This window comes from Coregonus clupeaformis, chromosome 12, assembly GCF_020615455.1.
Source record: "Coregonus clupeaformis isolate EN_2021a chromosome 12, ASM2061545v1, whole genome shotgun sequence".
Lineage (NCBI taxonomy): Eukaryota > Metazoa > Chordata > Actinopteri > Salmoniformes > Salmonidae > Coregonus > Coregonus clupeaformis.
In genome coordinates this window covers 934050-951626 of record NC_059203.1, presented here as the reverse complement: position 1 = coordinate 951626, position 17577 = coordinate 934050, and the positions used below count along the sequence as shown (strand labels likewise).

Here is a 17577-nt window from a genome sequence, read left to right as displayed (position 1 = left end):
TCTTGTCTATTAGTGTGCTTGTGGTGCTTCAGCACAAACACTTCTGCATTCTTATCCATCGCCATAGATAGACACATCTTTAAGTTGTACCTAAGAAGGTAAAGGGAACAAGTGTTTTGTATTTACTTTTGTATTCATAGAGGATGTAGTTGGTGGTTATCATGTAAACCACAAATAAAATGTTCTTAAATAATGTACATTTTAATATTTAGTTAAGAAATCATCATTTAGAGTATCTGTTAATCCTTTGGAGCATTATTTGTTTTAAGAAAGGTCTGTTTTTCATTCCACTTCTAAAAAACGATATCTCTGCAGATATATCGGTAATCTGTGACTTTCCCCCCCCTAAAATCGGCATCGGACCCCAAAACCCCAAATCAGTCAGGCTCTAGTGTCTCTAATACCTAAGAGGATGGTGTTTATTTACTGTGAATTTCTCGTGAAATCCAGATCTTTATTTTCTTTAAATGAAAAACACGATTCTGAAACCTATGACTTATTTTACAATATAGAAATAACAACCACATTGTTGGCATTCAAACACTTTGTTAATTACAACACCACACCAGGGATTGGCGTGAAATCTGTGCCAAAGCTGAATGACTCAAAACATGGAATGCACAACAACAAAAATAGAAGAAACATGGCATTTCAAGTGAAACTATTTTCAACTTGCACACATGGAAAACAGGCAGCCCCAACTTGAAATTAGACATCGCCAGAGGCTGCCTTTTGTAGGCAGAATCCAATAGGGGTACGGGTGGGGAGGGGTGCAATGCCATTTACTACAGTGAGTCAGAAAAAAACAAACATGTAAATGTATTTCACTTTATCATTAGGCCATTCAAATGGCGATCCATAATGCATTTGTATTTGATACTGCTAGTGCTCGGATACAGCACTACGGTTGGGTAGTATCCAGCTGTTCATACTGGCATACCGTTTCTGTACCATACTGGGGTATACGGTATTACCAGAAGTGCACACAAGGGGCGCTATTAAAACATATTTAAAAAACATTCTAAATACCCCGGTATACAGTATAAACGGTTTATCACCCTAGCAATATACACCAACACATACAGGCAAGTGAAGCCACGCTGGGGAACGCAGTAGTACTGTAGTGTAGGAGCTGGGGAATGTAGTAGAAGCTGGGGAACATAGTACTGCTTTAGTGTAGGAGCTGGGGAACACAGTACTGCTGTAGTGTAGGAGCTGGGGAACACAGTAGTACTGTAGTGTAGGAGCTGGGGAACGCAGTAGTACTGTAGTGTAGGAGCTGGGGAACGCAGTAGTACTGTAGTGTAGGAGATGGGGAACACAGTAGTACTGTAGTGTAGGAGCTGGGGAACGCAGTAGTACTGTAGTGTAGGAGATGGGGAACACAGTAGTACTGTAGTGTAGGAGCTGGGGAACGCAGTAGTACTGTAGTGTAGGAGCTGGGGAACGCAGTAGTACTGTAGTGTAGGAGCTGGGGAACGCAGTAGTACTGTAGTGTAGGAGCTGGGGAACACAGTAGTACTGTAGTGTAGGAGCTGGGGAACGCAGTAGTACTGTAGTGTAGGAGCGGACTGACTCGATCTGCATGTAGAACCAGCGGACCATTGGCAGCCACAGCGCTACAACGGGGCCAATCAATAAAACCTTGTTACACTAATTGCGAGATTATAATCTCTGCTAGCTACTTCAGCTGCATATCCAAACAGTCACTCCATTAAGATAATTATTCCAGCTACTCTCTCTCTCTCTCTCTCTCTCTCTCTCTCTCTCTCTCCGTCTCTCAGACTGATTTTCCCAAACATCTAAATTAATTCATATTTCTTGGTGGAAGCACATAAAAAGGGAGTATAGTTAAGGTCATATGGAGAAAGTACAGTGTTTTTTAGAAGACCCACTCCTAAATAAAAAAACATGACGACGGGGTTAGACAGTTGTACTAAGCTCATGAGGCATTTATAAGAGATGTTTTCAAGAATCAGTGGCTATATAATATAAACCGTTTTAAGAATCAGTGGCTTTGTAATATATACTGTACAGTATCAAGAATTTAAATGATAAAACAAAACCAGCTGTAAATATCAGAGTGGGCTTTTAATACAGAATTGCGACGGCATCTCTGCCTTCTTCTCATCATATCTAGTTCTATTCAGTTTAGCGCAAGAGTCTTCAACTCAAGGTCCACTGAGAGAAAGAGAGAGAACGAGAGAGAGCACTCTCTGGGCCCTCCAGGAGCGAGCTACAATAGAAGTCAAGCTCGCAGGCATTTAGTCCAGTCTAGAGGTATAGCAGGAGAGGGTTGTCATGTCAGGGCTGCACCCCAAATGCCACCCTATTCCTTGTATAGTGCACTACTTTTGACCAGAGCCCGTAGTGCATCTGTATAGGGAATAGGGTGTCATTTGGGACTCAGTCCATGTTGCCTACTTGGGGCCGTATCGATCCAACTCTGGGAGACACCGGAGCAAAGGGACACTCTCCGCTGGTCACTCATTTTGTACACTGTTGCCACAACGATTGCGAGTGATCCCGGGCAGACAAAGGGCTTGCTGAGGCCGGGCCAGAGGCCTGACCTTGTCTTTTAATCAGCCCTGTTCCGACTGTCACCAGAGACAGGGAGAGAGAAGAGAAGAGAGAGAGAGAGAGAGAGAGAGAGAGAGAGAGAGAGAGAGAGAGAGAGAGAGAGAGAGAGAGAGAGAGAGAGAGAGAGAGAGAGAGAGAGAGAGAGAGAGAGAGAGAGAGAGAGAGAGAGAGTGCACACTGCCCACAAAATGAGGTGGAAACTGAGCTGCACTTCCTAACCTCCTGCCAAATGTATGACCATATTAGAGACACATATTTCCCTCAGATTACAGCGATCCACAAAGAATTCGAAAACAAACCCAATTTTGATAAACTCCCTTATCTACTGGGTGAAAAACCACAGTGTGCCATCACAGCTGCAAGATTTGTGACCTGTTGCCACAAGAAAAGGGCAACCAGTGAAGAACAAACACCATTGTAAATACAACCCATATTTATGTTTATTTATTTTCCCATTTGTACTTTAACTATTTGCACATTGTTACAACACTGTATATATACATAATATGACATTTGAAATGTCTTTATTCTTTTGAAACTTCTGAGTGTAATGTTTACTGTTAATATTTATTGTTTATTTCACTTTTGTTTACTATCTACTTCCCTTGCTTTGGCATTGTTAACACACGTTTCCCATGCCAATAAAGCCCTTAAATTGAAATTGAAATTGAATTGAGAGAGAGAGAGAGAGAGAGAGAGAGAGAGAGAGAGAGAGAGAGAGAGAGAGAGAGAGAGAGAGAGAGAGGAAGGTGTGGAGAAAGAAGAGAAGAGGGAGGGGAAGAGATAACTAGGGAGAGATAGATTGAGACAGAAAGAGAGAGAGAGAGAGAGAGAGAGAGAGAGAGAGAGAGAGAGAGAGAGAGAGAGAGAGAGAGAGAGAGAGAGAGAGAGAGAGAGAGAGAGAGAGAGAGAGAGATAGAGAGAGAAAGAGAGACAGATCTTACTGGGATAGAGCTATAGAGAAAGAGAACGAAAGAGTGAAAGAGAGAGCGAAAGAGTGAAAGAGAGAGCTAACAGGCAGAGATAGATACAGAGTAAGAGAGAGAGAGAGAGAGAGCTCTAACTGGGAGAGAGAGTTATAGAGAAAGAGAGAGAGAGCGAGAGAGAGAGAGAGAGCTATGCTCTTAGCTAACTGGTGTCTGGTGGATGAGCATGGGAACAGTGGACATGCAGCAGATCTGACCCCATTTCTTCATGACTCATCAGAGCGGTGGAAGTGAAACCACCACCGTAGGTAGTGGAGATTCCTGTGCCTGATTAGCCAGAGATACAGTACTGACATTACAGTGAGCTGCTGATCTAGACACTTTCAGACAGTTTGGAGGCGTCTGGTTATTTTCCCTCCCAGAACCACTGACCCAAATGCTTTTCAACGAGAACATATAAAAGGATAAGGAACAGAAAGACGATAGGTAAGTTCAAGCCAGTAAGGAGCGGATTGTGATTTTTTATAATAATAGGTAGGTTCTATATGATGAACTTCTATAGTATGAGAATGTGTGCCCCCCTAAATGCTCCCCCTGTGTGCCCCCCTAAATCCTCCCCCTGAGTTTAGCTGTCAGACAGAAGGAGTGGAGGAACCTGGTCATGCGGAAAATAGAGGAAGACAGTTTTTCAAATGAGCAGACCTTGACGTTGAGTAAATATAGTAGTACAACACAGAGGAAAGCTAAGTCCTCTCTCAGCCCTCTCACTCTCCCTCCTCTCCTCCATTCTCTGTCTCTCTGTCTCTCTCTCTCCCTATCTGTCTGTGTGTGTAGGTCTGTGTGTCTCTCTCTCTCCCTCGCTCTCACTCCACCCCCCACACCCCCCATAGATGAAGAGAGCAAACCTAATCCAGTTGTGGGTTAAGTCAATTACCCCTGATGAAGTGGCCAAATTAAGTAGACAAGGTATTTATTACATACTAATACAAGATTAATGATTGAAAATAACACTGTACATAAATAACACCCTACAACACTATCATGGCCCTGTAGCCTACACTAGTATCATATAATGTTATACTCAACCTCACTAGACTGAAATACCCCACTAGACTGAAATGTCCCTTAGTGAAACACATTTTAGCAGATGCTCTTATTCAGAACAATTTACAGTAGTGAGTGCATACATTTTCATACTGGTCCCCAATGGGAATCGAAACAATAACACTGGCGTTGCAAGCACCATGCTGACTGAGTCACATGGGACTACCCAACTTGACTGCAATATCCCTTACTGAAACACCCCACTTGACTGAAATATCCCTTACTGAAACACCCCACTTGACTGAAACATCCCTTACTGAAACACCCCACTTGACTGAAATATCCTTTACTGAAAAACCTCACTAGACTGAAACATCCCTTACTGAAAAACCTCACTAGACTCAAACATCCCTTACTGAAACACCCCACTTGACTGAAATATCCCTTATTGAAACAGCCCACTAGACTGAAATATCCCTTACTGAAACATCTCACTAAACTGAAACATCCCTTACTGAAACACCCCACTTGACTGAAATATCCCTTACTGAAACACCCCACTTGACTGAAACATCCCTTACTGAAACACCCCACTTGACTGAAATATCCCTTACTGAAACACCTCACTAGAATAATAATAATATAATAATAATAATATGCCATTTAGCAGACGCTTTTATCCAAAGCGACTTACAGTCATGCGTGCATACATTTTTGTGTATGGGTGGTCCCGGGGATCGAACCCACTACCTTGGCGTTTCAAGCGCCGTGCTCTACCAGCTGAGCTACAGAGGACCACCAGAATGAAATATACCTTACTGAAACACCCCACTAGACTGAAATATCCCCAACTAAAATATTTAATCTCCTCATCTTTATAAGTTAGAACAACAGTGCACAGTGATCTGATAGAGATATTTTTGGCCCGCTCAAATGATTGAAATTGACAAGGACGAGTGCTTCCCCCTGCTTTGTATGGCAGCGAGGTTTTACCCCCAGCTCAAACGCAACCTTATGGCAACCCATGTGTTCTAATTCAGCTGTGGTACAATGCAATGCACTGCACTGTACTACAATACACACGCTCATGCATTCAGTCCTATGTTCTCATAAATCTCATTGGAACTAATTATGTTTGGCCCCCTTTCTCAAATCCAGTACTCAGGGTCCACAGCACTACTGGTTAGGTTTTCATTCTTCCCCTCTAATCAGGAACTTTCTGGCCAATTCAGAGTTTAGATGCAACTCATCATGTGCAACTCAGACTTTCCTGATAATCATTAATTTATGTAAATAAGGACAATGTGAAAATGTAAGTTAAGCGTGATGATCTCAAGTCTGAATACCACCCAATGTGAGTGGAATCTCTGGCCAATCAATGACATTCATCCAGGTATGGAACAAAAAACCAGCAGTACTCTCGACCTTGGTGCTAGGATTCCAATACCCCTTTATTTTCAGTCCACTGTGAGACCTTATCAAATTATAGGCATGTCTGGACATGTCCTAGTCAAGGAAGCAGGTGTTTCATCAACAAAAAACAAAATGTCAGACTCACCTGATTTGGGGAGAGAAACTCCTGGTTATTTTCATTCATGTACATGTTATCACCATCAAACTGAGGGGAGAAACAGAGAAACAACAGGGGACAAATCAGTCAGCACATAGAAAAATCAGTCAGCACTAGGGATGCAAAATTCCAGGAACTTTCAATAAATTCCCAGGTTTTCCCGAATTCCTGGTTGGAGGATTCACGGAATCGGGAGGGAATACGCAGGACATCCGGAATCCTCCAACTAGGATTTCTGGAAAAAAAACAGAATTTATTGAAAGTTACCAGAATTTTGCAACTCTAGTCAGCACATTGAAAAAAACAGTCAGTGCATAGAAACAGTCTGAACAAGTTCAATTACTCCGTAGTAGTCGCCTTTAAACCACACTGGCTTATTGGCTCTCGTGGATGTCAGTAATTACAGTTCATTAGAGCCCCATATAATTAGACCAGTCAGACTAGTGAAACTCACACTGCTCCGCTTGCCCGCAGCAGCCCCAGTGTGTGTGTGTGTGTGTGTGTGTGTGTGTGTGTGTGTGTGTGTGTGTGTGTGTGTGTGTGTGTGTGTGTGTATGTGTGCGTGCGTGTGTGTGCGTGTGTGCATACACTGTATGTGTGTGAGAGAGAGAAAGTGTGTGTCCATGCGTGTGTGTGTGTCTGACTCGGCTGTGACTTGGGCTGCAATGTGTGTCACGCGAGGTGTCGGGGAGGGATGCGCCGGAGCGCTAATCACACCAGCGCAAACACAACAAAACACAGAGCTCCAGCCAGAGGGCCCTACGGAGGCCAAGAGGTCACAACCGTCTATTAGCACTTTCACACTCCACCAGAGAAAAAAAATACCTGCCAGAGAGAAGCCGTGAGACAAGCAGGGCAACCCTCCATCGGACCGGGGCCCGGGCTGGGGCCGGGGCTGGGGTGGGCGAATGGGAGCGTGCCCCTGAGCAAAGGGGGATGGTGGGTGGTTGATGTGGTGGGTTTGGGGAGCGAGAGGTGTTGGCTGGGGGGTTGGCAGGGGCAGAGGGTGTCTGTTCTCGCTGTAGCAGTGATTAACACTCGGGTCACAGCCAGAGGCCGTGGCTTGGCATGCCTCACACCTCCCAGAGGCCTCTCTGTTTTGTCTGCTACTAGTTGGCACTCTGCGTTTATGAGAATGCAAAACATACGAGGAGAAGTCAGCCAACGGGGTCTGCAGAGCTGCTCTACAGTAAGGTCCTCACATTGACATGAGATGGAGCAGTACTGTAGTGTAGTGTAATGAAGCTACTGTATAGATGCTGAAAAACAACAAGACTGTCCATAAGGATATTAGCCAAAGTTAAGCCTTTGAACCTGTAGAATTGATACCAAAGTGCAGAGATGCAAAAAACGATTATTTACTGATATAGCCTAAACCGGTATACTGACAGTAGGCTTTACTGATATAGCCTAAACCGGTATACTGACAGTAGGCTTTACTGATATAGCCTAAACCGGTATACTGACAGTAGGCTTTACTGATATAGCCTAAACCGGTATACTGACAGTAGGTTTCACTGATATAGCCTAAACTGGTATACTGACAGTAAGCATGGGAAATATATGCAATGGGCTTTACAGTGCACATATTCCGTGTCGTTCCATTTGCCATGCTCCATACCTGAAGTACAGCCACTGTCAAACCCACCATTGTTACTGTATGAGACTAGATGACAGCAATACCTAGAATTATATTATTTGTCACCCTACTTCTCATCACTCTCATATTCATCCGTTAGATAGAATTGGTGCTTTCAGCATCATGATTTGTCCTTGATGGAACCATTCGGTGGTGGGCCACAGTCATTGTATGATGGTTGCACACAGTAAGGAAAATGAAACCCATTTCTTCCCTTCCATCGGTAAGGAAGGAGAACAGGCCATGAGTGCTTCTGAGTTCTCAATCAGGAAATGAATGTAGCAGAATGGTGGCAGTGAGCGGTTATTGGTGTTTTCACACATGACACAGATCTTCTCAGAGCAACTGGAGATATCACATCTATCATGCTGTATATATATATTAATATAATATTTATATCAGTAAAGGCGGGACTGTTAGTATAAAACAAATAACCACGAAAATCAGGTGAAAAACATTTTTAGAGAAAGAGAGAGAGAGAGATAGAGAGAGATAGAGAGAGAGAGAGAGAGACAGAGACAGAAAGAGAGATAGAGAGGGAAAGAGAGAGAGTGATATAGAGAGATAGAGAGATAGAGAGAGAGAAAGAGAGAGAGAGATAGAGAGCGAGAGTGGTAGAGAGAGATTGAGAGAGAGATAGATAGACAGAGAAAGAGAGACAGATAGAGAGGGAAAGAGAGAGAGAGAGAGATAGAGAGAGAGTGATATAGAGAGATAGAGAGAGATAGAGAGAGAGAGAGATAGATAGATAGAGAGCGAAAGAGAGAGAGAGAGAGAGAGACCCGAGAAGCTGTTGGTAGAGCATGGCATTTGCAACGCCAGGGTTGTGGGTTCGTTTCCCACGGGGGACCAGTATGAAAAACATATAATAATGTATGCACTCACTAACTGTAAGTCGCTCTGGATAAGAGCGTCTGCTAAATGACTAAAATGTTAATATAGAGAGAGAGCGATAGAGAGAGCGATAGAGAGAGCGATAGCGAGAGAGTGATGGGAAGAAAGAGAGGGATGGAGGAAGAAAGAAAGGGAGAGATTGGCTTTCTAACAAATTACCATACAACAGACCACGTACTCACCCTGCACACCCTAATTCACAAACCAAAACAAAGGCAAAGTCTTCTCATGCTTTGTTGATTTCAAAAAAGCTTTTGACTCAATTTGGCATGAGGGTCTGCTATACAAATTTATGGAAAGTGGGGTTGGGGGAAAAACATACGGCATTATAAAATTAATGTACACAAACAACAAGTGTGCAGTTAAAATTGGCAAAAAACACACACATTTATTTTCACAGGGCTGTGGGGTGAGACAGGGATGCAGTTTAAGTACCATCTTCAACATATATATCGACGAATTGGCGAGGGCACTAGAACAGTCTGCAGCACCCGGCCTCACTCTACTAGAATCTGAAGTCAAATGTCTACTGTTTGCTGATGATCTGGTGCTCCTGTCACCAACCAAGGAGGGCCTGCAGCAGCACCTAGATCTTCTGCACAGATTCTGTCAGACCTGGGCCCTGCCAGTAAATCTCAGTAAGACAAAAATAATGGTGTTCCAAAAAAGGTCCAGTTGCCAGGACCACAAATACAAATTCCATCTAGACACCGTTGCCCTAGAGCACACAAAAAACTATACATACCTCGGCCTAAACATCAGCGCCACAGGTAACTTCCACAAAGCTGTGAAAGATCTGAGAGACAAGGCAAGAAGGGCCTTCTCTGCCATCAAAAGGAACATCAAATTCGACATACCAATTAGGATCTGGCAAAAAATACTTGAATCAGTTATAGAACCCATTGCCCTTTATGGATGTGGGACAAACACCAAATTGAGACTCTGCATGCAGAATTCTGCAAAAATATCCTCTGTGTACGACGAAAAACACCAAATAATGCATGCAGAGCAGAATTAGGCCGATACCATCTAATTATCAAAATCCAGAAAAGAGCCGTTAAATTCTATAACCACTTTAAAGGAAGAAATTCCCAAACCTTCCATAACAAAGCCATCACCTACAGAGAGATGAACTTGGAGAAGAGTCCCCTAAGTAAGCTGGTCCTGGGGCTCTGTTCACAAACACAAACAGACCCCACAGAGCCCCAGGACAACAACACAATTAGACCCAACCAAATCATGAGAAAACAAAAAGAGAATTACTTGACACATTGGAAAGAATTAACAAAAAAACAGAGCAAACTAGAATGCTATTTGGCCCTAAACAGGGAGTACACAGTGGCAGAATACCTGACCACTGTGACTGACCCAAACTTAAGGAAAGCTTTGACTATGTACAGACTCAGTATTGAGAAAGGCCGCCGTAGGCAGACCTGGCTCTCAAGAGAAGACAGGCTATGTGCACACTGCCCACAAAATGAGGTGGAAACAGCTGCACTTCCTAACCTCCTGCCAAATGTATGAACATATTAGAGACACATATTTCCCTCAGATTACAGAGATCCACAAAGAATTAGAAAACAAACCCAATTTTGATAAACTCCCATATCTACTGGGTGAAAAACCACAGTGTGCCATCACAGCAGCAAGATTTGTGACCTGTTGCCACAAGAAAAGTGAAGAACACCATTGTAAATACAACCCATATTTATGTTTATTTATTTTCCCATTTGTACTTTAACTATTTGCATATTGTTACAACACTGTATATATACATAATGTGACATTTGAAATGTCTTTATTATTTTGGAACATCTGAGTGTAATGTTTACTGTTAATATTTATTGTTTATTTCACTTTGGTTTACTATCTACTTCACTTGCTTTGGCAATGTTAACATACGTTTCCCATGCCACTAAAGCCCTTAAATTGAATTGAATTGAGAGAGAAAGAGAGAGAGAGAGAGAGAGAGAGAGAGAGAGAGAGAGAGAGAGAGAGAGAGAGAGAGAGAGAGAGAGAGAGAGAGAGAGAGAGAGAGAGAGAGAGAGAGAAAGCTTGGTTAAAACCCATAATGGTTGTGGGGAGAGATAGAGCTCATTGTTCAAACAACTGATAGACATTTGACACCAACCACTCCAGTTTGTTGATCTAAAAAGCACATAACGAGAGAGGCTATAAATAGGCAGCTGTTTGTGTAATCCAAAGCCACTGTCAGTTAGATGTAGGAAGTGCGCACTACAGCATTGAGGTTATGGAACAACAGTTGAACGCAACCTATCACACAGCTCCCAGCCACAAATGAGCATTCCAATCTATAGTAGAATTTCAAAATGGCATACATGTATAGTACAGCAGCCATTAGGAAATGGTGTGGCTTACAAGATGGCTGTCTACCCTGTGATGTCACTACTACACACAATCATACAGTTCATACATGTAGCAGCGGCAGCCATGCATGTTTTCAATTTAGACAGACTGGCAAGGAAGAAAAAAGGAGGGCCCAGCCCCCTTTCTTCTCTTCTCTTCTCTTCTCTTCTCCTCTTCTCTTCTCTTCTCTTCTCTTCTCTTCTCTTCTCTTCTCTTCTCTTCTCTTCTCTTCTCTTCTCTTCTCTTCTCTTCTCTTCTCTTCTCCTCTCTTCTCTTCTCTTCTCCTCTCTTCTCCTCTCTCCTCTGCTCTCCTCTCTTCTCCTCTCTTCTCCTCTCTTTTGTGGGACTAAAATGTGACTGTGGTTTTCCACACGTACGTGACTAATCACCTGTCAGTCAAAGTGCAAATGGAAACAGGCAGCAGTCAAAATACCTGTGTCAAGACACTGGTCAATAGAGAATTCAGAGGCTGGCAGACACCACTGAAGGTCTGAGGGGATGGTCGTCAGTTTGCAATGAAGCAGATATGGATCGGTTGACTGTGTGTGTGTGTTCCTTCTGCAGTGTGTTTGCTCTGCTGTGTGGGTTCATGTGTGTGTATGTGTGTGTGTGTGTTCTATGTTTGTTCTACTGTATGTGCTGTTTGCCCTTCTATAGGTGTTAGTGTGTGTGCATACATATGTAATGTATATGTGTAGCCACACAGCTGGGTCTTTCTCTGAGTCAACCATGCGTCCTATACAACAAAGACAGAGCCCAATAAAGATCACAAATATGACCGTCCGTGTTCATAGTCAAACCTCAACTGCCATACCCATTACACCTCAGACCTGGGTTCAAATACTACACTGAACTAAAATATAAACGCAACATGCAACAATTTCAAAGATTTTACTGAGTTGCAGTTCATATAAGGAAATCAGTCAATTGTAATACATTCATTAGGCCCTAATCTATGGATTTCATGTGACTGGGAATACAGATATGCATCTGTTGGTCACAGATACCGTAAAAGAAAGGTAGGGGCATGGATCAGAAAACCAGTCAGTATCTGGTGAGACCACCATTTGTCTCATGCAGCGTGACACATCTCCTTTGCATAGAGTTGATCAGGCTGTTGATTGTGGTCTGTGGAATGTTGTCCCACTCCTCTTCAATGGCTATGCGGAGTTGCTGGATATTGGTGGTAACTGGAATACACTGTCTTACACGTCGATCCAGAGCATCCCAAACATGCTCACTCAATGGGTGACGTGTCTGGTGAGTATGCAGGCCATAGAAGAACTGGGATATTTTCAGCTTCCAGGAATTGTGTACAGATCCTTGTGACATGGGGCCGTGCATTATTATGTTGAAACATGATGTGATGGCGGCGGATAAATGGCCCGACAATGGGCCTCAGGATTTCATCACGTTATCTCTGTGCATTCAAATTGCCATCGATAAAAGACAATTGTGTTTGTTGTCCGTAGCTGATGCCTGCCCAAACCATAACCCCACCGCCACCATGGGGCACTCTGTTCACAACGTTGACATCAGCAAATCGCTCGCCCACATGACGCCATACACGCTGTCTGCCATCTGCCCGGTACAGTTGAATCCGGGATTCATCCATGAGGAGCACACTTCTCCAGCGTGCCAGTGGCCATCGAAGGTGAGCATTTGCCCACTGAAGTTGGTTACTACGCCGAACTGCAGTCAGGTCAAGACCCTGGCGAGGAAGACGAGCACACAGATGAGCTTCCCTGAGACTGTTTCTGACAGTTTGTGCAGAAATTCTTCAGTTGTGCAAACCCAGTTTCATCAGCTGTCCGGGTGGCTGGTCTCAGACCATCCCGCAGGTGAAGAAGCTGGAGGTCCTGTGCTGGCGTGGTTACACGTGGTCTGGGGAGGTCCTGTGCTGGCGTGGTTACACGTGGTCTGGGGAGGTCCTGTGCTGGCGTGGTTACACGTGGTCTGGGGAGGTCCTGTGCTGGCGTGGTTACACGTGGTCTGGGGAGGTCCTGTGCTGGCGTGGTTACACGTGGTCTGGGGAGGTCCTGTGCTGGGCGTGGTTACACGTGGTCTGGGGAGGTCCTGTGCTGGCGTGGTTACACGTGGTCTGGGGAGGTCCTGTGCTGGCGTGGTTACACGTGGTCTGGGGAGGTCCTGGGCTGGCGTGGTTACACGTGGTCTGCGGTTGTGAGGCTGGTTGGACGTACTGCCAAATTCTCTAAAATGACATTAGAGGGGGCTTATGGTACAGAAATTAACATTCAGCTCTGTTGGACATTTCTGCAGTCAGCATGCCAATTGCACGCTCCCTCAAAACTTGAGACATCTGTGGCATTGTGTTGTGTGACAAAACTGCACATTTTAGAGTGGCCTTTTATTGTCCCCAGCACAAAGTGCACCAGTGTAATGATCATGCTGTTTAATTAGCTTCTTGATATGCCTCACCTGTCAGGTGGATAGATTATCTTGACAAAGGACAAATGCTCACTAACAAGGATTTAAACAAATTTGTGCACAGAATTTGAGAGAAATATGCTTTTTGTGCGTATGGAATACTTCTGGGATCTTTTATTTTAGCTCAGCTATTTTTGTTCAGTATATTTGAAATAATCCATCTGGGCTTGATTAGCTTGCCTGGTGCAATGACACCAATAGAACAGTCGCAACAGTGCAACCCTGCCCATCTGGCACTCCAGACAGGCTAAAGTAATCACTAAGATTGTTTGAAAGATTTCACATAGTATTTGAACCCAGATTTATCCAGGCCATAACTCTATACAGATGAAGTATGGTGTTCATTACGTTAAACTCTGCTGAGGAGGAACATCACTGTTTCTTTATCGACTGAAGAAGAAATTAATTGGAACAGCTGAAAATCCTCAGATGATAAACATTCAAATGGGCCAAATGGGGAGAGAGAGAGACATCAACACAAATCGTGTGTGCTTGTAAAGCACTGAGAAACTGTGTTTAACCATGCGGTCGAATGGATCCCCAAGACACGCTCATTCTCTCTTGTATGATGAGCTTAATTGCTCCTATCAGTGCTGTGATATAATATTCATCTAGTTTTAATGCTCTTTTTTACTGTCTTGTCAGTTACATGGAGGGTTTTCGAGAGGCCGGTCATTCCTCAAATGACACCTCGACTGGCTCGGCTCATAATGAGAGCGATTATTAAAAAAATACAAGAAGAAGAAAATAGGCCCCTTTATGTCGAAAATTAGGATGTTTCAAAAACCTGGAACTGGAATACATGTGATCCATGTGAATGGGTGTGATTGACTGGGTTTGGTGATCTACTGGATTAAACTTGGGCCTAGGGTTGAAACGCATGGCTCGCCAAGCAAAATGCATGCACATCTCACTGCTGACCCATGCCCTCGATAGGTGTCGAGTTACAGATGGCCATTGTGCTCGCCTTGGACACAATGAAAACAGAGCTAACACATCATAAACCTTGAAACCCCCTACTATCCATAGCACAGACTAATGAACCAGGTGGAATTGAAAATAGAATTTAAACAGGTATTCCATAACAATGTAACTAGAAAGGGGGCGTGATCAAGCAGTCAAAATTAGTCTCAAAACTTAGTCTCACTTGTACTTCAATCAAGTGCACAGCAATCCACTTTTTGAGGTATATTGAGTGTTTCATTTATTTAAGCAGTTGGGGTCCTCATGGCAGAGCTGTGTAAGACTGGTCTCTTTATATAAAGGCTTCATCCCAATGGCACCCTATGCCCTATATAGGCCCTGGTCAAACGTAGTGCACTAAATGGAAAAGGGTGCCGTTTGGAACAGTCTGTGGATTCCATTAAATATATTTAATCAGCTTGTATTATATCATGCGAGGCACATTACGACCCTTTCGAGGGAAGTCCCAAAGGAAGGCAACAAAGGCTCTCTCTCCCTTCAAGGGAGTAGTCAAGCAATTCAGAAATAGCAAAACAGTATTTTGTGCACTGTTCTGTTCCGCCTACAAGGCAAAGCTCAATTTCCGAAAACTCTAGTGGAAAAATGTCATGAGGTCAGTGCGAGAGAATAAAAGATCAAAAAAGGAAACGTTACAGAGATACCTGTTATTTTGCATGAGTGGCTTTGATGCTTTTTCTATATAATTAAGTTACATTCAATTTTGAACAATAATTATGACGTGTGGAATGTTAATGCACAAAATGCAAATGAAGGTACATGAAAACACCAATGATGTATATAAACCCTGGATTGCTGATGCTATGTATTGGCCAGTGAGAGGCTTTGAAGCCACCGGTCAGCCATATTGGCACTCGCCAGAAGGAGTAGTTCTCCAAGCAATACATTGAATTCTACAGTATTTCAATTAAATGTTTAAAGGACAAAATTACAAGTATTTAAGTAATTTTGTTGCTGTATTGGGTACAGTAAAGTAAGCATTTAATTTAAAAAATGAATTACAATTTTGTATGTTTAGCTCACATAAAATCATTTAAAAGTATGCATTAATATGTCTGTAAGAATAAACGTGTCAAAAACAAATGTAGTCATTAATAAATTAATTTATATAGCTTCCAAAATATTTTCTACAACAGTGAGGGAGTGCCAAGATGGAGGCGCCGTGGCTTCAAAACAGCGCCCCCTGAAACCCTCAAGTGTATATATAAATCATTGGAAAACACCAACAAATATCACTAACAAAATTATGAAAATAAATTATAAAAAACCCCACTGTGTATCATCAAAATGCACTTTAAATCAGCGGTCTACAAGTGTACTGTCCCACCCTCTCTACAACTGCACCAGTTTTCCAAAGCACCAACACTGTACACTCATTTCAAAGCCTTATACTGTACAACACTGTTCTGCACTACCTTTCTCCACACATACACAGCACTCTTGTCTAGCCAACACCCTTACATTTACATGGAAATGTGTCCAACAGTACTGTACTCTCTTCCCTCTCTTATCAATATGCCCCATCATTCTGCATTCACTGCAGCAGCACTGCTGCTTATTACCCATCCAGCAGCCATCACGACCTGGCATTCAGGCACAATGTTCTATTACCAATCTAATTGCACATTCCACCCTGACAAGGGCTCGTTAAGCCTTAATTACACACATGTTGTTTTCTACAAACATCTCCATTTGGGTTTCTTTTGTGTTGCAATTGTTCAGCAGGGACAGCCATTTGAGATCTCACCGATAGTGAGAGAGAGAGAGAGAGAGAGAGAGAGAGAGAGAGAGAGAGAGAGAGAGAGAGAGAGAGAGAGAGAGAGAGAGAGAGAGAGAGAGAGAGAGAGAGAGAGAGTAGAGAGAGAGAGAGTGAGAGTGAGAGAGAGAGAGAGAGAGAGAGAGAGAGAGAGAGAGAGAGAGAGAGAGAGAGAGAGAGAGAGAGAGAGGGAGAGAGAGAGAGAGAGGGAGGGAGAGAGAGAGAGAGTAGAGAGAGAGATAGTGAGAGAGAGAGAGAGAGAGGGAGAGAGAGAGAGAGAGAGAGAGAGAGAGAGAGAGAGAGAGAGAGAGAGAGAGAGAGAGAGCAGACAGAGACAGAGACAGAGACAGAGACAGAGACAGAGACAGAGACAGAGACAGAGACAGAGACAGAGAGAGGGAGGGAGAGAGAGAGAGAGAGAGAGAGAGAGAGAGAGAGAGAGAGAGAGAGAGAGAGAGAGAGCTGGCTGCCTGGAACTAGGTCATGTATCGCGATAAACAAGGCACAGTTTCTAAAATAATATACCCATCCAGTGGAAATAATGCCAAACAAGTGAGTGAATGTGGGGCTCATGTAATATTTACAGATCACTAATAGATAGATGGCAGGTATTTTCTCTTTCTTTCTAAAGCTAGTGCTTGCTGCTTTTCCTTTTCACTCTGTCTCTCCTTTTCTTGCCGTTTGAATTTAAGAGAAAGCCGACTACATTAATACATCTGGCAGAGGGGGAGGTGTTGGGTCTCTCTCTCTCTCTCTCTCTCTCTCTCTCTCTCTCTCTCTCTCTCTCTCTCTCTCTCTCAATTCAATTTCAATTCAATTCAATTTCAATTTAAGGGCTTTATTGGCATGGGAAATGTATATTAACATTGCCAAAGCAAGTGAAGTAGATAGTAAACAAAAGTGAAATAAACAATAAATATTAACAGTAAACATTACACTCAAAAGTTACAAAAGAATAAAGACATTTCAAATGTCATATTATTTATATATACAGTGTTGTAACAATGTGCAAATAGTTAAAGTACAAATGGGAAAATAAATAAACATAAATATGGGTCTCTCTCTCTCTCTCTCTCTCTCTCTCTCTCTCTCGTTCTCTCTCTCTCTTTGTATCCATCCATCCATCTCTGCCTATCCTGGCTCTCCTCTCTCTTTCTATCCATCTCTTCCTTCTCTCTATCTCTCCCTATCTCCCCTTCCCCCAATGTCTCTCTCTATCCCTCTCCGTGGTTTTGGCAGTTATGTGTTTTTTTGTCACACATTTGTTACATTTCAGCGAAGGAAAGTGGGCCTTTATCCAGAGTCTTTGAGGTGTGAGCGATGATATTACTGAAGAGAGTCACGCTTAGACTTCTTTAAAAAATCCAGCTGG

The 17577-nt window shown here is 43.1% G+C and overlaps 1 protein-coding gene across 3 annotated transcripts in view; it reads right to left on the bottom strand.

Moving 5' to 3' along the window:
• The window catches only part of LOC121577991 (thymocyte selection-associated high mobility group box protein TOX), a 166598-nt gene that overhangs the window by 75072 nt on the left and 73949 nt on the right, over nucleotides 1–17577 (bottom strand). For all 3 annotated transcript variants that reach the window (XM_041892024.2, XM_041892026.2, XM_041892025.2), the window contains exon 3: nucleotides 6109–6168. In XM_041892024.2, coding sequence (XP_041747958.1) covers nucleotides 6109–6168 — 60 coding nt within the window. The remainder of the gene's footprint in view (nucleotides 1–6108; nucleotides 6169–17577) is intronic.